Source organism: Pristis pectinata, chromosome 8, assembly GCF_009764475.1.
Source record: "Pristis pectinata isolate sPriPec2 chromosome 8, sPriPec2.1.pri, whole genome shotgun sequence".
Classification (NCBI taxonomy): domain Eukaryota; kingdom Metazoa; phylum Chordata; class Chondrichthyes; order Rhinopristiformes; family Pristidae; genus Pristis; species Pristis pectinata.
This window is the reverse complement of record NC_067412.1, coordinates 42,241,489-42,267,300: the sequence shown is the minus strand read 5'-3', so window position 1 is coordinate 42,267,300 and position 25,812 is coordinate 42,241,489. Positions and strand designations below refer to the sequence as shown.

Sequence of the window (25,812 nt, the reverse complement as noted above, 5' to 3'; positions counted from 1 at the left end):
AATTTTTTTCAACAACTAGTCTATGAGCTGGGAGCAAAGCAGATTATATCATCTGCATATCACCCAGAATCTCAAGGAGCTCTGGAGAGATTTCATTCTACTCTCAAAAATATGCTGAAGACTTATTGCTTTGAAAACACAAAGGATTGGGACGAAAGCGTTCATTTACTTTTGTTTGCTGTTAGAGATTCAATCCAAGAGTCAATAGGATTTAGTCCGTTTGAGCTTGTATTTGGACATAGGGTGAGAGGACCTTTGGAGTTGTTAAGAGAGCAATCGGTTAATGAAGAAGTGCACTTGAGTCTGTTGGACTATGTCCAAAAATTTAAAACTCGGTTCGAGAGAGTCTGCCAGCTAGCGAGAGAGAATTTGAAAACCAGCCAGATAAGAATGAAGACATATTTTGATAGACGTGCTCGGCCTAGGACATTTGCAGTGGGGCAAAAGGTATTGGTATTTTTCCCTAGCCAAAATAATCCCTTGCAATCTCGTTTTTCTGGACCCTATGTTATTGAATCTCGAGTGACTGATTTAACATATATAATCAAAACACCAGATAGACGCAAGAAAACACAACTCTGTCATGTAAATATGCTAAAGCCTTATTATGAGAGGGATTCAGTTGTGGCCTTGGTGGATGATGTAAAGGTTGTTTCTAGAATGCCTGATGTTGATGTTGAGGAAGGCCAATTTAGACCAAATATTGTTCCATCAAAACTAAAAAACCAAAATATCATGGAGAACCTTGAAACAAAGTTGGACCATTTACAAGTTTCACAAAAACAACAGATGAGAGAATTAATTTTAAAATTTAAAAATTTGTTCCCAGATGTTCTAAACAGAACATCGATAATTACCCATGATGTTGATGTTGGGGATGCAAAACCAATCAAACAACACCCATATCAAATGAATGTGGAAAAAAGTAAACTTGTTGATCAGGAAATAAAATACATGTTGGAAAATGATATTATTAGACATTCTACTTCAAATTGGAGTTCGCCCTGTGTTATTGTACCTAAACCTGATGGAACTGTTAGATTTTGCACAGATTACAGGAAAGTGAATGCTGTAACAAAGTCAGGTGCTTACCCTATTCCTAGGGTGGATGATTGCATAGATAGAGTGGGAAAGGCAAAATTTCTTACAAAGATTGACCTATTAAAAGGGTACTGGTGTGTTCCATTAACAGATAGAGGAAGGGAGATTTCAGCCTTTGTAACCCCTTCTGGATTGTATGAATACAATGTTTTACCATTTGGAATGAAAAATGCTCCGGCAACATTTCAAAGAATGATTAATTCAGTGATTCATGGGTTAAAACATACAGATGCCTACATTGACGACTTAGTGACTGGGAATGATACATGGGAGGATCACATCTCTGCGTTAGAAAGGTTGTTTGAAAGACTTTCCAAGGCTAACCTTACAGTTAAAAGTGAATTTGGCCATGCCACTGTGACGTATCTTGGTTATGTTGTAGGTCAAGGCAAGCAAGCTCCTGTTCAGGCAAAAGTTCAAGCAATATCTGAGTTCCCTATTCCCACAGGTACGAGGACTGTTAGAAGATTTTTGGGAATGGTTGGATATTATCGAAAATTTTGCTCTTCCCCTAACTAATCTTCTGAAGAAGGGAGTAAAGTTTGTTTGGACAGATTCTTGTCAAGAAGCATTTGAGAAGCTGAAAGCCATTTTATGCTACCATCCTGTGCTCAAAACACCTGACTTTGAAAAGCCATTTTCATTAGCAGTAGATGCCAGTGATGAAGCTGCAGGAGCTGTGTTATTGCAGAAGGGTGACCTTGATGATATTGACCATCCTGTAGCTTACTTTTCAAAGAAATTTAATGAGCATCAAAAGAATTATTCCACCATAGAGAAAGAATTACTGTCGCTTGTTTTAGCCTTGCAACATTTCAGTGTATATGTTTGCACTGTTCAGAAACCATTGACTGTATATACAGATCATAACCCATTGGTGTTTCTGAGCCGAGTCAAAAACAAGAACAGAAGGCTGTTAAACTGGAGTTTGATCTCATGATGACTCACATTAAAGGCAAAGATAATGTGATTGCTGATTGTCTTTCCCGATGTTAAATGGGAAACATGTATCTGTACTAATCTGATAGTCTGTAGTTGTGTAGCATGATAATTATTAACATTACTAACTGTATACGCGGTTAAATTTTTCTTGGGAAAAATATTTTTTTAGGTGGGAGGTGTTACGGACTCTGAAAGTCCCTTTAAGATAGAGAGTGTGTGTGTATGTGTGTGTGGGGCGTGCTTACGTCAATATAGAAGATAAAGGACGTAATGACGTTGTTGAAGAAGTCAGAAGAAGGAGAGAGAGAGAGAGAGAAGGGAGAGAGATACCAGCCTGCTAGTTTTCTCTATCGATGGAAGAGAAACTATAACTGTGTCTGCCACTGAAATCCATGTATGGAAGTTGGAAGTAATCCGGTGGAGTTCACTTTGTTGTTGACCTGTAGAAGGAAACAGGTATTTGTGTGTGTGGATGACCACGATTCGGATGCTTTTCGGGGTGAGGAAGTCACTACCGAGTAAACACTGGAGTGTCGTTTGGGTTCCATCGTGGAACATTTGGATTTCGTATGTACTCCCTCTCTGTTTTTCTACATCTACATCTTATCTTCTGACAACGGTGGTTGTTGAAGAAGCCCTTGCTCATGTTTCACCTTATGGCTTGCGGAACTGAACTTTAAGAACCATTCCTGAACTGGGAGTTTTGGACTTTGCCACACACACACACACACACACACACACACACACACACACACACACACACACACACACACACAATTTAGTTTTGGGGGTTAACGTTCAAGGTTTAACATTTTTGAATTCTAACATACTAACATTTTTACTTTTATTTTACGTATTATCATAAGTAGTGATTAATAAAATAGTTTTTAACACTGAATCATGCTCAGTGTGTTTCTTTTGTTGCTGGTTCGTGACAAGGAGAATGAGGAGGAATAGACTGCCTTTGTCACAGTTAATAAGGATGTCATTAATGATTTTAAGAGCCATTTGTTATTGTGGCATGATTATAACAAGTTCTGGGTAAAATTAGAAAATGCTAGAAACACTCAGCAGGTCAGGCAGCATCTGTGGAAAGAGAAACAGTGTTAATATTTTAGGTCAAAGACCCTTTGTCAGAACTGTGAACGAGAGAAAACAAATTAGTTTTGAGGTTCCTGACAAGGTGGGGGAGGGATGAATAGGACAAGGAGATATTTGTAATAAGTTAAGGCCAGGGTTGCTGTGCGAATAAGATGTTAGTGGCAAAATTGGAAGATGAGAATACAAAGTATTGTAAAAAAAAAAATTACAAAATGTGGGGTTGTAGGACATGCCCAGCAGATTAGGCTGTACTAAAAGAGAAAGAAAAGTTGAGCCATTATCACCGTTGGATGACTTGCAGCTGAAATGGCCCTTTTTGATAAAAATAGAAAAAGCAAGTTAATCGAAGTTGTTGAATTTGATATTGATTCCAGAAGGCTACAATATGCTCAGACAGAAGAAGATGTGATTTTCCTCAAGCTTACATCAGCCCTTGCAATCGCAGTGCAGGAGACCCAATGTTCCACTTTGCTCTTGCCCACCAAACTTATTTCTTCTGATGTTGATTCTCTGCTTTCTTCTCTGGTCCATTCCTTGCCCACTTACTTCAGTAATATCTCTGATTCATCCGCCACTTGGGTTTTCAATTCCCCTGTTTTCAACTGGTTTATTTTTACCATGTACGTACAATACGCCCGCAATTCCATCCAACACCACGATGGTCAGAGGGTCCTTCCTCTGCTTCATTGAGTAGATTCCCAACTAGTTTGCCTCCACCAGCACACTCATTTACCAGGCAGAAAGTGTGTCATAGAGTTATACAGTATAGAAACAGGACTGGGTAGTCTACAACCCAATGAACATTGAGTTTTCCAATTTTAGGTAATCCCCCCTCCGATTGGTTTTTCCATTCTGCTCACCCCCACGCCTCTCTCTCCCTATCTTGCTCCAGGCTTCCCATTTTTGTCACCTTTCTCCCCCCTCCCCCTCCCCCTCCGGTTCTATCCAGCCACTACACACACAGTGTGTAGTGATCTTACTTATCAGATTCCAACATTGGTAACTCTTTGTATTCCTGATTAATTCCCTCCAGCAGCTGTCTCCAACCTTTACTGTCTCCTCCCCCACCTCGCTCCATCTGCCTCTCATTTTTTCTTCCTTTGTCTGCTTCCATCTATCATCCACCTGCCACTGTCTCTCAACTCCACCTCCCACTGTCTCTCAACTCCACCTCCCTCCCCACCCCACCCCACCTGGCGCAACCTACCCATCATCTTTCACCCCTCAGTCCACCAATCACCTGGTGCTTCTGTCTCATCACACCCCCTCTCCTTTATATACTAGCCTCCTCCCCTCTCCACTGATAGTCTTGATGCAGGGTTTCGACCAAAACATCAACAATTCCTTTCTCCCCCACAGATGCTGCTCAACCTGTTGAGTTCCTCCAGCAGATTTTTGTTGCTCCACATTCCAGCATCTGCAGTTTCTTGTGTCTCCATAGAAACAGGACCTTTGGCCCGCCGTGTCTATACCGACCATCAGTCCTATTTGTACTAATCCTATTTGCCTCCATTAATTCCACATCCCTTGCTCATTCAAGTATCTCTCAAGATGTCTCTTAAATGTTGTTACTGTTCCTGCCTCTACCAGCATCTCTGGCAGCTCATTCCAGGTACCAACTACTCTTTTCGTGAAAAATTTATCCCTTAGATGCCCTTTAAACCTCCTCCCTCTCACCTTAAACCTATGCCCTCTAGTTTCAGCGTTGAAAAGAGGTGAGTCTCTGTGTTGGTGCTTGTGAGTTTCACCTTGTAGAGTCAGGAGTTGGACTGAGATTTTGGAGCGGGAGCTTTGAAAAGAGATGAGTCTCTATGCTTGTGCTTGTGAGTTTCCCCTTGCAGGAGTCTAAATGAGGCGCATTTGCAACATGTTAGTAGTTGATTGGCAAATTAACAGCAGCTGATAAAGAAGGTAGGGTCAATTGGAGTGGCCATTGTTGGATTGGACCAGTGTTAGGGAACTGAGGCTTTGGCGAGAGGAGGCAGATGCTAAGGTAAATCTCAGGTAGGTTTCTTTTCATTGATTTTTCCTTTAGTGCCAGGCTAGAGTAGCTAGAATGGCTTCAGGTCCAGTGGTATGTTCATCTTGTGAGATGTGGGAGTTCTGGGAGATCTCCAGTCTCCCTGATAGCTACATCTGCATGAGGTGCATCCAGCTGCAGCTCCTTACAGACAGTGTTAGAGAACTGGAGCTGCAGCTGGGTGACCTTCGGCTCCTATGGGAGAACGAGGAGTTCATAGATAAGAGCTACAGGGAGGCAGTCACTCCTAAGCTGCAGGAGGCAGGTAACTGGGTGACTGTAAGGAGAAGGAAGGAGAATAGGCAGTGCAGAGTACCCCTGTGGCCGTTCCCCTGAATAACAGACATACTGCTTTGGATACTGTTGGGGGGGATGACCTACCAGAGGAAAGTTGCAGTGACCAGGCCTCTGGCACTGAGCCTGGTTGTGTGGCGCAGAAGGGAAGGAGGGAGAAGAGGAGAGTGGTAGTGATAGGGGATTCAACAGTAAGGAGGGCAGACAGGAGATTCTGTGGATGTGAAAGAGATCCCCGGATGGTATGTTGCCTCCCGGGTGTCGGGGTCTGGGACATCTTGGATTGGATCCACAGCATTCTGAAGGGGGAGGGTGAACAGCCAAAAGTTGTGGTACATATTGGTACCAATGACATAGGTAGGAAAAGAGATGAGGTCCTGAAGAGGGAATATAGGGAGCTAGGTAGGAAGCTGAAAAACAGGACCTCAAGGGTAGTAATTGCTGGATTGCTGCCTGTGCCACGCACCAGTGAGGGTAAGAATAGGTTGGTTTGGCAGATGAATGTGTAGCTGAGGAGTTGGAGCAGGGGGTGGGGTTTCAGCTTTGTAGATCATTGGGATCTCTTCTAGGGAAGGTATGACCTGGACAAAAGGGACGGGTTACACCTGAACTTGAGGGGGACCGATATTCTTATGGGCAGGTTTGCTAGAGCTGTTGGGGAGAGTTTAAACTAGTTTGGCGAGGAGATGGGAACCTGAGTGATAGGTTAGAGGTTGGTGCATTTAGTGTACAAGTAGATGCAGTGTGTAGAAAGACTGTGAGGAAGGACAGGTAGTTGAAAGGGAAAAACTGGAGTCAGTTGGATGGGCTGAAGTGTGTCTAATGCGAGAAGTATCAGGAACAAGGGTGATGAACTGAGAGCATGGGTAAATACATGGAACTATGATGTTGTGGCTGTTGCAGAGACTTGGCTGTCACAAGGGTAGGAATGGCTGCTGGATATTCCGGGGTTTAGGTGTTTTAAAAGGGACAGGGATGGAGGTAAAAGAGGTGGGGGGAGTAGATTTTGCTGATCAGGGACAGTGTCACAGCTGTAGAAAGGGATCATCTACTGAGTCAGTGTGGGTGGAAGTCAGAAACAGGAAGGGAGCGATCACTCTATTGGTATATTCTACAGACCCCCCAATAACAGCAGAGACACTGAGGAGCAGATCAGGATGCAGATTTTGGAAAGGTGCAAAAATAACAGGGTTGTTGTCATGGGTGATTTCAACTTCCCTAATATTGATTGGCACATCCTTAATGTAAAGGAGATAGATGGGGCAGAGTTTGTTAGGTGTGTACAGGAAGGATTCCTTACACGGTATGTGGACAGGCCGACTAGAGGAGAGGCCATACTGGACCTGGTACTAGGCAATGAGCCTGATCAGGTTTCAGACCTCTCGGCGGGAGAGCATTTTGGAGACAGTGACCATGACTTCTTGTCCTTTACCGTAGCCTTGGAGAGGGATAGGAGCAGACGATATGGGAAAGTATTTAATTGGGGGAGGGGGAATTATGATGCTGAGAGGCAGGAATTTGGGAACGTATATTGGGAACAGATGTTCTTGGCGCAGTACACAACAGAAATGTGGAGGTTGTTTAGGGAGTACTTGCATGGGTTTCTGGGTAGATTTGTCCCATTGAGGCAGGGTAAGCATGGTAGAGTGAAGGAACCATGGTTGACAAGAGACATAGAATATCTTGTCATGAGGAAGAAAGAAGCTTACCTAAGGTTTAGAAAGCAAGAATCAGACAGGGCTCTAGAGAGTTACAAGGTAGCCAAGAGGGAGCTTAAGAATGGACTTCGGAGAGCTAGGAGGGGGCATGAGAAGGCCTTAGCGAGTAGGATAAAAGAAAACCCCAAGGCGTCCTATGGGTATGTGAAGAATAGGAGGATGACTAGAGTGAGGGTAGGACCGATCAGGGATAAAAGAGGAAACGTGCCTGGAGTCGGAAGAGGTAGGGGAGGGCCTTAATGAATATTCTGCTTCAGTATTCACCAGTGAGAGAGACCTTGACGTTTGTGAGGATGGCATACAACAGGCTGATATGCTAGAGCATGTTGACATGAGGAAAAAGGATGTGCTGGAATTTTTGAAAAACATTAGGATAGATAAGTCATTGGGGCCGGATGGGATATATCTAAGGTTATTATGGGAAGTGAGGGAAGGGATTGCTGCACCTTTGGTGATGATCTTTGCATCCTCACTGGTCACAGGAGTAGTGCCAGATGGTGACAAATGTTGTTCCTTTGTTCAAGAAAGGGAGTAGGGATAACCCTGGGAATCACAGACCAGCGAGTCTTACTTCAGTGGTGGGCAAATTACTGGAGAAGATTCTGAGAGACAGGATTTATGGGCATTTCGAGAAGCATAGGCTGATTAGGGACAGTCAGCATGGCTTTGTGAGGGGCAGGTCGTGCCTCACGAGCCTGAATGAATTCTTTGAGGATATGACAAAGCACATTGATGAAGGTAGAGCAGTGGATGTGGTGTACATGGATTTTAGTAAGGCGTTTGATAAGGTTCCTCATGATAGGCTCATTCAGAAACTCAGAAGGCCTGGGAACCAGGGAAACGTGGCTGTGTGGATTCAGAATTGGCTCGCCCATAGAAGACAGGGTGGTGGTAGATGGAGCATATTCTGCCTGGAGGTCGGTGACCAGTGGTGTTCCGCAGGGATCTGTTCTGAGACCCCTGCTCTTTGTGATTTTTATAAATGACTTGGATGAGGATGTGGAAGGGTGGGTTAGTAAGTTTGCAGATGATATGAAGGTTGGTTATGTTGTGGATAATGTAGAAGGTTGCTGTAGATTACAACAGGATATTGATAGAATGCAGAGCTGGGCTGAGAAGTGGCAGATGGAGTTTAACCCGGATAAGTGTGAAGTGATACACTTTGGAAGATTGAATTTGAGGGCAGAATACAAGGCTAATGCTTCTGTCTTTGCTTATTCTTGGATGGAATTTGTTCCTTGTTGTTTCACCTTTCTAATGCTCCCAGTTAAAGGACTCTCAGCAGTGTGGAGGAACAGAGGGATCTTGGGGTTCATGTCCATAGATCCCTTAATGCTGTCACACAGGTTGATAAGGGTTGTTAGGAAGACGTATGGTGTGTTGGCCTTCATTAGTCGGGGTATTGAGTTCAAGAGCTGTGAGGTAATGTTGCAGCTCTCTAAAACTCTGGTTAGACTACATTTAGAGTATTGTGTTCAGTTCTGATTGCCTCATTATAGGAAGGATGTAGAAGGTTTAGGGAAGGATGTGGAAGGTTTAGAGAAGGTGCAGAGGAGATTTACCAGGATGCTGCCTGGATTGGAGAGCACATATTATGAGGATAGGTTGAGTGAGCTAGGGCTTTTCTCTTTGGAGCGAAGAAGGATGAGAGGTGACTTGATAGAGTTGTACAAGATGATAAGAGGCATAGATCGAGTGGACAGTCAGAGACTTTTTCCCACTGCGACAATGGCTAACACTAGGGGGTGTAATTTTAAGGTGATTGGAGTAAGGTATAAGGGGGATGTCAGAGTTAAGTTTTTTTTGCACAAAGAGTGGTGGGTGCATAGAATGCACTGCCGGCAGAGGTGATGGAGGCAGATCTAGATAGCTCTTAGAGTAGGATAAAATGTCGATGCAACATCTTGGGATGAAAGTGTCTGTACTGTGCTGTTTTGTTTTATGTTTAGACACCCTTACCATAGGAAACAGACATTGGCTATTTAACCTGTCTGTGCCTCTCATAATTTTGTATATTAGTATCCTTTGCTCCAGGGAAAACAGACCCAGCCTGTTCAATCTCTTCTGATAACTCCAGCCTCCAATCCAGGTGATATCCTTGTGCATATTTTCTGCATCCTTAAATCACTTCCTTCCTATAGTGTGGTGACCAGAACTGCACACAGTACTCCAAGTGCAGCCTAACCAATGTATTGTACGACTTTAACATGATGCCCCAACTCTTGTACTCATTTCCTTGGCTGACGAAAGAAAACTTACCATTTACCTTCCTCACCACCCTGTCTACTTGTGTTCCCATTTTCAGTGAACTATATACTTGCACCCCAGTGTCTCTCTGTTGAAGAATACTTCTGGGGCTCTGTATGTCCCAGACTGTGTATGCCCTGCCCTGGTTTAATTTCCCAAAATGCATCACTTCAGACTTAGCTGAGTTAAATTCCATCTGCCATTCCCTTGACCACTTTCTCGGTTGATCTATATTGGCCCATTATAGGAAGGATATGGAGGGCTATGGAGAGGGTTCAGATGAGGTTTATCAGGATGCTGTAGGGGCACATTAGGGGCATGTGCTAAGGAGAGGTTGGATAAATTAAGTTTGGAGTGGCTGAGGGGAGACCTCATAGGTTTATAAAATTATGAGAGGCATAGATAGGGTAGAGAGCTGGTATCTTTTTCCCAGGGTTGAAATGTATACTACTGGAGGGCATGCATTTAAGGGGAGAGGAGGAAAGTTCAAAGGAGATACGCGGGAAAAGTTTTCTTTATACAATGAGAGTGGTGGGTGCCTGGAATGCGCTACCAGGAGTGGTGGTAGAAGCAGCTACGGTAGAGGTGTTTAAAAGGCTCTTAGATAGGCACATGAATATGCAGAGAATGGAGGGATATGGACTTTTTAAGATGGCGGCGCACTCATGCAGCGGTGTATTCGTCCGACTCACACAATTGTTTACATGTTAGTGTCATTCCTGATGTTTTCAACAATGATAAACTACAAGCGATCACTTGTAAAGTATGGAATTACTCATACAATCGACAAATACTGTTGAACATCGGCAGCAAAACATTACTTTACTCTGCCTGGATACGAACAGCAGGGTTGAGTAACCTTGGCTTGTTGCACAGACCTGAGCTTGACCTCACCAACGTGCTGCTCTCCTCGGTTGTCCCAGTGAGGAGATGCTGCAGGCGGTGTGAGAGGAAACAGAAGCGGGGTAAGTGGAGCGGAATCTGTTCTAGGCTAAAGGCTCGCCCTGTCAGACCAGCTCTCCTGTCGATGTTGCTCGCCAATGTTCGCATCCTGGAAAATAAGTTGGACTGCATTCGACTATGAATGGCAGTCCACCGGGAGATGAAAATCTGCAGCGCTTTTATCTTTACGGAAACATGGCTCAATAACAACATTCCCGACGCTACTATTCAGCTGGATGGACTGACCTCCTTCCGAGCAGACAGGGTAGCATCAGTGTCTGGTGAGCCCCGTAGAGGTGGTTTGTGTGTTTATGTAAGCAGCGAATGGTGAAATAACGCTCTGCTGGTCTCAAAGCACTGTTCGCCGCTAGTGGAGTTTGCCATAGTTAAATGCCGGCCATACTATCTGCCGAGGAAGTTCACAGCCATTGTTATTGTGGCTGTGTACATCCCTCCAGATGCTAATGCCAGGGAAGCACTGTGTGAACTTTATGGAGCAATAAGCGAACTTCAAACGGCTCACCCTGATGGCTGTTTCATTGTTGCTGGCGATTTTAACCATGCTAACTTAAAATCGGTGCTTCCAAAATTTTTCCAACATGTTAACTTTGCAGCCTGGGGAGAGAATACATTGGATCTGGTATTCACAAATATCAAGAATGCATACAGAGCTGTCCCCTGCCCCCACCTGGCTACTCAGACCACGTCTCTGTTATGCTGATCCCGACATACAAACCACTCCTTAGACGCTACAAACCATTTCAGAAACAGATAAGAATGTTGCCCGTGAATGCAATGTCAGCCTTACAAGACTGCTTTGAAAACACGGACTGGAGTATGTTTAGAGAAGCAGCCACCTATGACCATACCATCAATTTGGAGGAGTATGCAGTTGTGGTGACTGGCTACATCAACAAGTGCATTGACGATGTCGCTGTCTTGAAAACCATCACCGCACGTGCCAACCAGAAGCCATGGCTGACAGCAGAGATACATGAACTGTTGAAAACCCAAGATGCTGCCTTCAGGTCAGGTGATGTGGCAGCCCTCAGGACAGCGAGGGCCAACCTGTCCCACAGCATCAGGGAGGCAAAGAGGAGTTATGCCCAGAAGATCCAGGGCTACTTCTCTGATACCAAGGACACGACGTCTGTGGCAGGGCATCCAGGCTATCACAGACTACGAGCCCCCACCTCGCACTTGCGACAATGACGCCCCCCTCCCAGGTGCGCTGAACGACTTTTATGCTCGGTTTGATGCACTTAACAACAGACCTGCGAGCAAGACACCTCCACCGCTCAATGACCAGGTACTTTGTCTGTCCTCAGCTAGTGTGAGGAAGATATTATCCAGGGTTGACCCTCGGAAACCAGCGGGACCTGATAACATACCTGGCCGTGTGCTCAGGGACTGCGCAGACCAGCTGGCAGATGTATTCACCGACATTTTCAACGTCTCTTTGAGCCAAGCAGTTGTCCCCGTATGTTTCAAATCTACCACCATCATACCAGTACCTAAAAAGACGCCTGTAACCTGTCTAAATGACTACCGCCCCATGGCACTGACACCAATCATCATGAAGTGCTTTGAGAGGTTAGTCTTGCAACACATCAAATCCATTCTCCCTCCCTCACTAGACCCCCTTCAGTTTGCATACTGCCCCAGTCGGTCAACCGAAGATGCAGTGTCCTTTGCCCTCCTCCTGGCCTTGTCTCACCTAGATCAGAAGGACAGTTATGTTAGGATGCTCTTCATAGACTTCAGCTCTGCCTTTAACACTATCGTCCCACAGAACCTCATAAGGAAGCTACACCTACTGGGCCTCAGCACCTCCACCTGCAACTGGATTTTGGACTTCCTCTCTGAAAGGCCACAGTCAGTTCGCATGGGAAATACCATCTCAAATATCACCAGGCTGAGCACTGGAGCCCCCCAGGGCTGCATGCTCAGTCCACTGCTGTTCACGCTGCTGACCATGACTGTTCTGCCAACTCAAGTTCCAACCATATCATCAAGTTTGCTGATGATACAACAGCGGTGGGCCTCATCAGCAGGAACGATGAAACAGCTTACAGGGAGGAGGTGGAGATGCTGGCGGATTGCTGCTCAGTCAACAATCTCTCCTTGAGCATGGACAAAACAAGAGAGATGATTGTGGATTTTAGAAAGGCCCAGGCTGACTACTCACCCCTGTGCATCAATGGCACCATTGTACAGAGAGTCAGCTGTTATAAGTTCTTGGGAATACATATAGCAGACGACCTGTCTTGGTCAACCAACATCTCCTCTCTCACCAAGAAGGCACAGCAGCGTCTCCACTTTTTATGGCGGCTGAAGAGAGCAAACCTGCCCTCCCCCACCCATACCACATTCTACAGGGGTACCATTGAGAGTGTCCTGACCAGCTGCATCTCTGCCTGGTATGGTAACTAACATCTCTGACCGTAAGTCTTTGTAGAGAATTACGAGTACAGCTGGAAAGATCATTGGAGTACCTCTTCCCTTCATCGTGGATATCTACAATACACGAAGCACAAGCAAGGTCTGCAGAGTGATAGATGACCCTTCTCATTCCCTCCCATGACCTATTTGTCCCACTGCCGTCTGGCAAGCGGTACCGGAGCATCTGGGCCAGAACTACTAGACTGTACAACAGTTTTCTCCCCCAGGCTGTCAGGCTTCTGAATACCCTGGAGACAGTTTCAGACAAATGCCGCGTCAAAAGCCCTGGTTTGCACAACGGCGCATAAGAACTTTGGCTGCTGCTGAACATGTTTATACAATTAGTGTAACACACTGAGTTCTGTATTTTCTTTGTCTAACTCGGTTTTTCACTAACTCTGCACTAAATTGTATTCTGTATATACCATTTTTTGCACTATTTGTACTTGCACAAATTTTTTGTTTGTGTTTATTGTATGTCTTCTGTTTTATGTATGTCCTCTGTTGTGTGAGTCTGGGGGAAATGACATTTCGTTCCTCCATGTGTTTTTATAGCATTTGGGTGAATGACAATAAAGGAACTCGAACCTTGAACCTTGTGTAGACAGAAGGAATTTGGTGTCATTAGCTTAATTAGTTCGCCACAACATCGTGGGCCAAAGGGCCTGTTTCTTTACTGTACTGTTCTATGTTCTATATCCTGTCGTAACCTTAGATGACCTTCTTCACTGTCCACTACCAATTTTGTCTGCAGACTGCAGGCTTATGAATCATGCTACCCATATTCTCATCCAAATCCACAGAGGACCCAGCACCAATCCCTGTGGCACACTGCTGGGCACTGGTGTCCTGTTGGAAAAACAACTCACCACTATCACCCTCCATCTCCTACCACCAAGCCAATCTTGTATCCAATTTGCTAACCCATCCTGGAACCCAGGTATTCTAACCTTCCAGACTAGCTGACCATGTGGGACCTTGTCAAAGACCTTGCTAAAGCCCCTGTAGACAATGTCCACCACCCTGCCCTTGTCAAACCTCTATGTCAGCTTTATGTTTTGTGTTCACCTTGGACAACTTCTCCTTCAGCTCCACTCACTTTCTCCAGCTTCAAGGAGTAGCTATGGAAACTCACATGGGTCCAATGTCTGCCTGTCTTTTTCTGGGTTATGTGGAACAGGTTTGTTCCGGTCCTACTCTGGCCTGTTCCCTCAAACTTTTTTTTTCTAGTACACTGACAACTGTGTTGATGTTGCCTCCTGCAGTCATACAGATCTCAAAATTTTCATTATTTTTGCTGTCAATTTCTATCCTACACTCTCATTCATGTGGTTCATCTCTGACTCTTCCCATCACTTTCTGGAACTCTACATTTTCATCCCAGGAGACAGACTCATGACAAGCATCCATTACAAGCCCGCTGATTCCTATAGCTATCTCGATTAGTCTTCCTTTCTTTCCTACCTACTGTAAGGACCCCATTCACGTAGTTCCTCTGTCTCTGTTGTATTTGCTGCAATGATAAGACTCCACATAGATGCCTCAGATTTTCCTTATTCCTGAACCGAAACTTCTTGTCTCCAATAGCTGACAAAGCTTTTGACCACATCTCATCTCTTTCCTGAACATCTGCTCTCATCCCTTCTTCAGTACAGAACGAGGATTCTCATGGTCCTCATCTTCTACCCCCACCAGCTTTTGCATTCAATGAATTGTCCTTTGCAATTTCTGTGAGCTTCAAGATTCCAACACCAAATGATCATCCCTTCTCCTCCCTGTCAGCATTTAAAAGGGACTGTTCTTTTTAAGACTTCCTGGCCCAATCTTCCATCTCCACTAACCACTCTCCTTATGGCATTTTCCCACAATCACAGAAATGCAACACCTATCCTTTCACCTCTCTCCTTCACACCAACCAAGGACTCATAAGGTCCTTTTAAGTGAAGTGGTGATTCAGTTGCACCTCTTCCAATCTAGTGTACTGCATTCAGTGTTCACAGTGTGGCCTCCTTTACATTGGAGAAATTCTACATCTTCATTTTCTGTCTGCAACAGAACTGGCCGCCTCTGCTGCAAGTCATCCATCTGTGATATTGGTCTAGATTTTCTCTCTCCAGAAGCATGGTCTGATCTGCTAGGCATGCCCTATCATCTTGCATTTTAGTAAATTTTAAAGTACTTAGCTTGTATTTTAATACTTTAATTGGCCCCATTAACCCATTGAGAGATTACTTTGACATTTTATCCCCTATCACAGTTATTCACTTTGTCCTACTATTCCTCTTCCACCTTCTCTAGAATGTAAATCTAACTTGTTTTCTCTCTTTTCCATTTCTGACAAAGGGTCTTTGAACTGAAATGCTAACTCTTTTTCTCTTCTCACAGACCTGCTGTGTGATTCCAGTATTTTTGTTTTGATTGGCATTGGGGACAGTTGTTTGCAAGGTTGGAAGGGGAGGGAGCAAGAATTTTTTTTAAAGGTTGGGTTAATGATGGCAGATTTGAAAGTGAGAAAACCGTGAACGATATCAGCTAATGTTGGGGTCAAGCTTTGGTGGTTGACTCATGCTTTTATCTGTCATTGAATGCACTGAAACCAGGAAGTCTTTTTGTTCAGTTTCCTAAGTGTATTTCTTTTGGAATTAAGCATTCCTCTTTGGCTTGTTTATTGACCACAAAACATAAAGGATTCATTGCATTGGGGTTTGGGCATGATAGTTCTGGCACCTCTCCATAACTAGCATTCCTGAGTTAGGCAAATTAGTGGCTTTGGGAAATTAACTCCATGAATTCTGTCAGATTTTGTAATGCTTCTGTGTTTGCTTATTCTTGGATAAAATTTGTTCCTTGTTTTTTCACCTTTCCAATGCTCCCAGTTAACGGAAATCAAATAAACTCAAAACACTGGGCATTGATGGGCTCCAGTGTGAACTTCTCTGTTGAGAAATTCAAATGAATGCCATATACATCAAAGCATTTGTGATGTGCTGATAATATAACTGTTTTACTACTCAGACCACCAAAACACAACTATTTTTCAATGTTCTTTCACATATTTCATTTTAAATCAGTTTTCATTTTAAATAAACAACTGATTAAGGTAATCTCACTAAAACAACTCCATTATCTTATCTCCTGTTTATTTCAGTGCTTAAATTTATTTCCTCAGATGATTCACTTGAAATCTAGACAGAATAGAAATTACACATACCAATGCAATTGTACTTATCTGAGACATAGCCAGATTGATATCTAAAGGACAGACCAATTTTTCAAATTTAAAGTCCATTTCTACCATAGCAGTCTTAATGGTATGTTGTTTAGTTGAGTAATACATTTCTAATGTAGTGTTTGTACCCAGTGTAGGCAATAATGGATCTATATCCTGTGAATCATTTTTGACTTTCCTGATGAAACCTTTTCTGATTTACGTGCAGCCGTGGTGATAAAGTAAAACCTCTAAAACTAAAGGCAGTTTTGACATTGATCAAATTTCGTATATTAATAATCTTGCGTGTATGCTAAGAATGATTTGCTATTGTTACTATTTCTTGTAGCTCTTGGACTGTAAAATGGTTTCCGATGTAAGCACCACCAGTCACAATAGAGGGGAAATGTTGCCAGTACTGTTTCCGAGTGTCAGCATGTTTGGGGACTTTTGAACATAAGTTTGTGAATGTGGAGGCCTCTGAATTTACTGACAACTGTTCAGCAGAAATTTCTGACCCTGCTCAATGGTGTCAGTTCCCCTCATTTAGATGGGGGAGAAAAAGCACTTGAAGAGTGTGCATGAGGGTGGACCAGTTACAGGAATAGAGTCTCCATTCAGTTGAATGAAAAGGAATGACTGTGAGGGATTGAGGGAAATTTTAATTGTTTTACATTTTTTGAATTGCTGATATTCTTGCTGTTTGACATATGCATTAATGAACTGGATGTGAATGTGGAAGACATGATTAGTAAGTTTGCAGATGATGCAAAGATTGATGGTATTGTTGATAGAATGATGTTGATAAGTTGGTAAGATGGGCAGGGAAGTGGCAGATGTAATTTAACCCCCAAAACGTATGAGGTGATGCATTTTGTGAGGACTAATAAAGTTGGAATCTATAAAATGAATAGTAGGACCCTAGGAAGTGCTAAGAAACAAAGACATTGGTGTACATGTCCAAGGATACTTGAAAGTAGCAACGGACAGAGGAGGTGGTTAACAAGGCATAAGGGATGCTTGGCTTCATTAGCTGGGACCAAGGATGTTTAGGCCACAGCTGTAATACTGAGTGCAGTTCTGGTTGAGTGATTGCACTGGAGATGGTGCAGAGAAGATGCACCAAGATGTTTCCTGGAATGAACCATTTAGGCTGGATTTGTTTAGTTTAGAGAGGAAAAGGCCAAGGGGATCTGATTGAGGTACACAAACTTATGATGGGTATAGATAGGATAGAAGCCAATTTCAGATCAATTTGCCAAATTTCATAGTCTCCAGTCTTCTTACAGCCACTTGCCACTGCATCAAGACCCTGGTAATTGGTGTCAAACTTTCCCCATAACAGAGGTGTTTATAACTGGGGGGCATAAATTTAAGGTAAGGTGTAGATTTGGAAGGTATTCACTCAGTGTATTCACATAGAACATAGAACATAAAACAGTACAGCACAGAAACAGGCCTTTCGGCCCATGATGTTGTCGATGATGTGCCAAACTAATTAAATGTCCAACTAAGCTAATTCCTTCTGCCTTCACGATGTCCAAAACCCTCCATTCTCTGCACATTCATGTGCCTATCTAAGAGTCTTTTAAATGCCTTTATCGTATTTGCCTCTGCTACCACCCCTAGCAGCGCATTCCAGGCACCCACTACTCTCTGTGTAAAACACTCGCCCTGCACATCCACTTTGAACTTGCCCCCCTCACCTTAAATGCATGCCCTCTAGTATGAGACATTTCAACCCTGGGAAGAAGATAGTGGCTCTCTACCCTGTCTATGCCACTCATAAACCTGTAAACTTCTGTCAGGTCTCCCCTCAGCCTCTGCTGCTCCAGAGAAAACAACCCAAGTTTGCCCAACCTACAACCCAAGCTTGTCCAACCTTTAGATGTCAGAACATATTCTAAAATCAAGTTCCAAGTAATTATTGACTCACTTGTTGAAGGTTATGGGACAATGGAACGTATACTTACAGTTCACTAGGCATGATGTGTTGTACAGTTGCTGAGTCTGTGCTGTGCTCACAGAATCATGCAAGACAGGTTTCATGAGGTGGGGTTTGCCATCAGAAAGAACTAATCCAGCATCTCAGGACAGTCTATCATGCCTGTCCCCACAGTTGGTTAGTGACTGTTCAATTAGTCCCACACCTCTGCTCTTTCTCCTTGGCTCTGCAAATTTGCTCCTTCAAATATTTATCTAATTTCCTCTTTGAAATTTAATTTATGAAGCCAAGTAATGAATTTAAAGCATGCCCTGCTGTCTGAACTTTTCTATCATACATCTACGCAAATCATTTATAACTATATTTTACGTGCTCAGGATCTCCACAGAGTCCTTCATGCTATAAACTACCTAGTCATTATTGCTTTATAGAAAATAAATGTGCACAGCAAAATTCCATAACTGTGAGATGACTAATGACCACAGAGAAGGGATGCTCCCCTTCAAAAATGTGCATTATGTTTCTTTATGAACACTTGAGCAGGGAGAGAAGCCAACTTAAGAGTGACATCCTTGATTATGATGCACTCCCACAATAATGCACTGAAGTTTTAAGTGGGTAATTGTCAGACTGAGTTGGGCAGGCCACCTGCCTACTGACGGATGACTTCTAAGCCTTCAAAATATTGCTTTAGTTTGGCAGAATGTTTGAGCACAACTACTGGTGGGATGAGTGGGAGGTACTTTTCCATTCCAATTAGAGGCTCTATCATTGTGGGGTAAATATATTGGTTTAATATTAAGCAATATTTATTTGACTCTGTTGCATCTCCACAGTGCAGTAAAACTCTGATAATCTGGCACATTGGAACCTCAGTGGTGCCAGAGTAGCATATTTTCCAGACTATTGGATGTCATTAATACTGGTGGTCCAACACAATTTTAATTAATTTTCTGATAGATATTCCACAGTAGAAAGATAAATGTTCCAGTGAACCTGGTAAGCTTCAAGTGAGTCCAGGAAACGAGGTCTGAGCAAGTTTCAAGGGAGTGTGGGAAAATGAACCAGCTGAGATTAAAGGGAACCAGAGCCTGGTGAGTTGGAAGGGAGCATGGGAGCCAAAGCCTCACTGATTTACAAGAAAGTATGGGAACCAGGGCTCTGGTGTATTAAAGGGAGTGCAGAAATTGGGGCTTCGGTGAGTGGAAAGAGTATGGGAACTGGTGCCTTGGTGATGAGAAAGAGCATGCATGTGACTGGGGGCCGAGTGAGTGGAAAGGGAACGCAGGAGCTAGGCCTCAGTGAGTCAGAAGGGAGCGTGCAAATATAATTTGTTGAGCCAGATGCTGAGCCATTGGGATTTCCAAATGGTTGGATAGTGGTTTATCAGAGTTTTTACTGTCTATTTTGAATAGAGGATTTTATATTTAGAACTAGATAAAATGTGTGAAAAGTTTGAAATGGAGCAAAAATGTTTGCCTGGACTGGTTATGTCAAGAGGTGTCACTGTGCTGTATTTAAGGAGTTCTGTTGAGTCTACTGGCCATTGCACAACATTGTTAAATAGTACATTATCCACAGTTATGCCAGAGTACATGTGATATTTGAAATTTTCAGTGTCGATTTAATGAATATGAAGAGGGCATTATTATCATACCCATTGCAATCAACAAATGCAGATAGCACGTGCCAAGCAGAATAGGTTGCTGAGGCAATATGTTCTGAATTTTTCTGTGAGAAATGTCTTATAATTTCAACTTTTATGAGAAAAATTAATTATATTATGAATGAAGAATGTTTTTGTATAAACTTCTAATTGAGAACAATTTATAGCAATGAGTTTAAAAATAAAGAATGTTTGAATCCAGTTAGAATCCTTCGTCAGGTTTGATGTGTAGAAGTATAGGCAAAGGTGAAGCGTTACACATGCAGCTTTTATTTACAGATGTTTAGGAATGATCACATGTTTGGATAGGCATTCCACTCATTCTACAAAGGTTTCTTTAAGTGCACTTCAATCTAAGTTTTGAATTGCAAGCTAATTGCCAGCCAATTTTAGATATGCCTTCAGGAAAGCTGTAAGCTGTAGATAAAAGTTTCATTTAATTTTTGATAAAAATTGACAGGAAGGAATTCTACGTCTTAGCTCAAATTTAGTTTTGCTGCCATCAGTAAAACTTTACATTTGTGTGGAGTGCATTGAATGGAACTAATGTGCAAAACAGATGAAAGTTCAATGAAGAATGTCAAATAACACAAGCCTAAGCCCATCTGCTGTGATGAACTGAATTCTTTACTGTAGAATGTACCCAAACCAAAGTATGAGTGTTTTAGTAATTTTACCAACTGATCATTTATTAAAAACAATGACATTTAGTTTTAGTGTAATCATTTACTCAACATGATGAGGGACATGGTTGCTGGGAAATAAAGCCATAAAAATTAGGAACCAGGAGCAAGCCATGTGGCTATTCGAGCTTGTGCTGTTGTTTATTAAGTTGGCTGATCTGAAGTTGGCCTCAACTCTGCTACCTGGTCGAAGTAATTTTTTGTTGCCAGTTAAATTTCATTGCGCCATTCAGAAGAAGTCCAAGGTTTCTTCATGAGCCATCCAATTAGATCCACTTCCCTCTTTCTTCAGAGTGCTGCAAATATATTCAGATATAGAGAATTAAAAGACTGCGGATGCTGTGATCCAGGGCAAAGACTAAACTGCTGGGGAAACACTGTAGGTAAGGTAGCATCCGTGAGGCAGAGGGATGGTTGACGTTTCAAGTTGAGAGCCTGCATCAAGACATGATGAAGGGTCTCGACCTGTTACTCCAGCAGTTTGTTTCTTGCCCTACGTTCAGATATGTATCCGACTTCATTTTGTGAGTTGCGACTGAACCTCCTTCCACGACCCTTCTAGGTCAATAAATATGTAATTTTGTGAAAATAAAATGTTCTCATCTCCCTCTTGGTTCCTTAGCCAGTTATCTTAAAATTGATAACCCTGCTTGATTAAATTTACATTGCATGGTGTACTGCTGGCTTTGTTAATACTGTTAACGAGCATAAAGTTTGTCGGTTTTGTACTCGGTATTACAGAGGAAAACTCAGCTTACTGAAATATGTAAATAAGAATAGCTCCAATAACATTTTCTGAATAAGTTGAAAACCTGAAAGACTAACCAAATTAATCTTACAAAAAAAGTCTTCCCAAACAGTTTGATTAGGTGTTATTCTCAAAGTATTTTGATTAATAGTGTAATATTTTGAGTGATCATAGGGCTTTTAAATGAACATTGAAAAGCCAGTTTTCAATCACATGCACAATATTTATGTTATAATCTGTAAACTTTTATTATCAGCATGCTACAAAGGAAGGTAACTTGATGTCTCTGAATTGACTAATTTTCCATTGTATGTTCAATATTTGTGCAAAATATTTCAAGTCTGCCAATGACATTAAAAAGAGCGGATAACTAACAGCTGAAATTGAGGAGTCAGTGGTTTAATCCCTGAGAATTTTTCAAGGCAAGCTGGGACATGTAACAATTTTTATTAATTTATGATCTGCTATTTTGAAGCAACAAATGGGCTTTTTCAATCAGAAGTATTTTAACAGTTTATTTTGATATAGTTGAAAATATTGTCTTGCTGTGTTTCATTTTATGTAATGATAACATGAGGGATCACTGGCTGTGAAATAATTCCATGAGAATCTGACTGAATTTCTCATTTGATGAAAGTTCTTTTTACCCCTACATTGCAAGTTTCACTAGTGCTATTGTTTTAGTCATTTGCATTCCTGAAGAAATTTATTTTTAAAGCTCAGTTTTCAGCCTGGTAAATGCTTCTTATTTTATCTAGTTGAAATTGAGAGCTAAAGAAGTCATTCATGCAATAGAATGAGCTATTATTGATGGTGAAAAGATTAGGGGGTTATTGACATTATTTGAAAATGCATGAAAAATGCATTTTTTAATTGGAAATCAAAACTGAAGATTGAAGATTGAAATCTGAAGTTAAAAACATTGTCTTGGGAATACTTGGTAGGTCAGGCAGCATCTGTGCAGAGAGAAACAGTTAATATTTCAGGATCGTCAGGGCCTTCTGATGAACAGTCATTGGTCTGAGACATTAATTCTGTTCCCATCTCCACAGCATCTCCCTGATTCGCTGAGTGTTTCCAGCACCTTTGTTTTTATTGCAAAAATTTTTAAATTGCTTGCTTGACTCTTCTGCTGTTTGTATTTTTAAGGAGTCCCGAAGATCTGTCACGGGAGATTATTCTGTTGCAGCAACGTGAACTTGTACTCAAGCAACAAAATTCTTCCATCAGCAGCAGGTGGGTAGAATTCCAGGGCAGGCAGCCAACTTTATTTCTAAAATGTTTGTGTCTGAGAATTGCCAAAACAATACTTTTCCATGACCTATTGGCAGCATAAATGAAACAACAGTGGAATCCATCCTGCAATTATTGTTTGTTGTGCAATATTGAAATATAATGTAGGATCATTTGTTAAAGTATATAGTGTTGGCACACAGTTGGCCCACAGGAAAAATTGAAACTAGCATTACCCCTCCCTCCACAACCATCACAAAAAACAAGAAATTTTTGGATGAATTATTTGGACAGGATTAGCTGATTGAGACAATCAATCTATTTGGGCGAATTCTCTTGCATTTTGACATAGAAGACATCAAGTAAATGGACTGAAAGATTTTTATTTATTTATGATAGATTGATTTGGCCTTTGGTAGTAACAATTTTCTGAGGTTGGCAAGATTCTGAAAAGATGATATTTCACTTATACTTCTGTCTTGATGAACTTTAAATGGAAAACTGTGATTTTATTGAGTGTGTTATGTCTGACTTTTAGGAGTTGATTATTTTTAAAGTAAAGTTTTTAATGTATTATCTTCTCTCAGTGCTTTCTATGTACGTCTTAGAACTTGCAAAAATTATAGCAAATTTAGTAACGTCAATAACTAAATTTTGCTTATTCTGACAATGTGGCTCATTGCAACATCCTTGATCTGTTTTGATGCATTTGGAATATTAGCATCCATTGGCTTCGTTATATGAGGATTTGATTTAAATCTAGCACCGTTCTATCATTCCTAAATGAATAGTGATTATTATGAGGGAATGCCTTGGGAAATTAAGCTAGAGCAGCTGAATTGTAATGCAACTATTCAAAGTTTTCATCATTTTCTCTATTTTGGTCATGTTATCAAGACCAGGGGGAAAAAGTGATGTTTTTTTTTAATCAAATAAAAGGTAACCTCATAATTGCTAAAGTGTACCTGGATTTTCAGACAAAGTAAAGGAAATTGGTTTTTGATGCTTTAATGAAGTAATTTCCATTACAGGTGTCATTTTGTGATACTTTTGCATTGTTTATTAACATGCATCTTAACCATAGAACTATAGAACCATAGAACCATACAGCACAAAACAGGCCCTTTGGCCCACCATGTTGTGCCGTCCATCAAACCACCCTCACGCTACCTAACCCCTTCCTCCCGTATATCCCCCCATCCCACACTCCTCCATATGCCTATGCAACAAGCTCTTGAACCTGTTCAATGTATCTGCCTCCACCACCACCCCAGGCAGTGCATTCCATGCACCAACCACTCTCTGGGTGAAAAACCTCCCCCTGACATCTCCCCTGAACCTCCCACCCATAACTTTAAAGCCATGCCCTCTCGTCTTGAGCATTGGTGCCCTGGGAAGGAGGCGCTGACTGTCTATCTATTCCTCTCAGTATTTTATATACCTCTATCATGTCTCCTCTCATCCTCCTCCTTTCCAGTGAATAAAGCCCTAGCACCTTAAGCCTCTCCTCATATTCAATACTCTCTAATCCAGGCAGCATCCTGGTAAATCTCCTCTGCACCCTCTCCAACGCCTCCACATCCTTCCTATAATGAGGCGACCAGAACTGAACACAATTAAAAAGGCCTCTGTAATATTTGATAAAGAGATGAAGTAGAAAATGGAATTGCTTGTCATTTGGGAATGCTACTAGGGCTATTGAAACCTAATGATTTTTGTCTGCAATGTTAATTGTGCAATTGCACTTCCTATTGATATTTGGTTTCGTGTTTCTTTAGGGATGGGTGAAGGTTGATTATTTAATTTGGAAGTGAAGGTTTTACTACGTCACAAATATCAAACTTCCTCTATAATTATAGTTGGAAAATACAAAATAACTTTTGGATAAAGTTTATTAAATCTGAATACTTATGACCTGTTTAAAGCATTTTGAGTGGACAAATAAAGAGGAAAGACATTTCCTTCTTAGGATAACAGATGTCATTCATCATAAATGAAACAGCAGTTCCTTTACATTTCTTAAATTGCAGAACACTATTTTTAAAATTGATTTTAACCTCAAATTTCTGGTGAGAGATCTCTTGTATATCCTTCATATGGTATTCAAGTTATTGTGTAGTATTTATCTCTGGTTTCTTTTTTGTACTGCAAATGATAATGGCACATTGAGCATTTTTAGTAAAAGAGCATCTTTAAGATGGCTATTGAATAACATCTGTTGAATGGTTTTTCACTGTATAGCTGAGCATTTTGACAGATTGCAAAGAGAAGAAAATAGCAGTTTGAATCTAAATATAGGTTCATTTTGACTTCAAGACTTCTTGATGAAACCAGTGGATGAATTCATTAGGAGCATATTTTGAAGTATCTAAGCTGTGATATTGAGGTATACAGTTTCAGATTATGAATGTAAATTCAGAGAAAAATAAATGTACATAGATCGTGAATGTAAATATTAGCATGAAGGACCACCAATCAGTGTAGTGAGCAAGTAATCTATAACCTCTTGATATCTGACACATGAATTTTTAGATCCTATCTGATATTAAATATGATTAGTTAATTGTTATTTTTTGACAATATAAGCAAAATCAAAACTATATTTCTTAGTTCCTGCCAGTATCCAAATTCCTCTGGACTTGTTATTTGACTTGGATTAAATCTGGTGTGTGCAACCTTGGTATGTCCTTCATTTCTAATCTGGGTTTCTTACCTTGCATTTAATCAGCTGGTGAGACTAATTTCTTCAGTCTTTGAAACCTTGCTTATTTATATCCACAGCTTTCTTCCACAGATAAAAATGGTGAGAACTTAAAACATGTCTTTACCTTCTCAACACTTGATCCTCTCCAATACTTCTTGCTCAGCACCTTTTTGCACACAGTGCAGAGTGCAGGAAATTTAATATGATCCTTTTCTACGAGAGATGAAAATCAAACAAAATATTGCAGATGCAATAACAATTGTTACAATAATTGTTAACAATAATATCTCATGACTCAGTGGTATACATATTTAAAGCCTGAGTTGTCCAGCTAATCAACCTGATTGTTTAGGTAGACCTTAATAATATTACAGCTATGGCCCAGTTGATGGCCTTTTCTTCAGAAGGGTGTGATGTCATACTCCAAAGACTGAGCTCAAAAGTCTTTGCTGACTTTGTAGTTCTATACTGTGTGAGTGCTGCACTGTTGCATCTGTTATCTTTCAGAAGGGACATTGAACTGCTTTCTTGGATGCATGCAAGTAATCCTGAGGGTCATTTTCAAAGAAGAGCATTGTCTTTGCTAACACATTTTTTAAAAAGAACACAGGATAGAGCTCATCACTGTCAAATATCATGCAACCTTTTCTTAAAATTTTAGGCCAAGGAAATTGAGAATGGGGATCAAACAGGAAAGGAAGTTGAGGTTCAGACTTCCATATGACCTACTCTTGTTCTATTTTCTAAGGTTCTAATATTCCTTTATTTGTTGAAGTTCAAGTTGAAAGAGAAAGTTAGTTTTTAATGGATCACTTGTG

At 41.5% G+C, this 25,812-nt stretch overlaps 1 protein-coding gene across 4 annotated transcripts in view; it reads left to right on the top strand.

Annotated features, from left to right (window-relative positions):
* Positions 1-25,812, top strand: part of mad1l1 (mitotic arrest deficient 1 like 1) — an 826,601-nt gene that overhangs the window by 51,566 nt on the left and 749,223 nt on the right. For all 4 annotated transcript variants that reach the window (XM_052022015.1, XM_052022017.1, XM_052022016.1 and 1 more), the window contains exon 10: positions 22,207-22,293. In XM_052022015.1, coding sequence (XP_051877975.1) covers positions 22,207-22,293 — 87 coding nt within the window. The remainder of the gene's footprint in view (positions 1-22,206; positions 22,294-25,812) is intronic.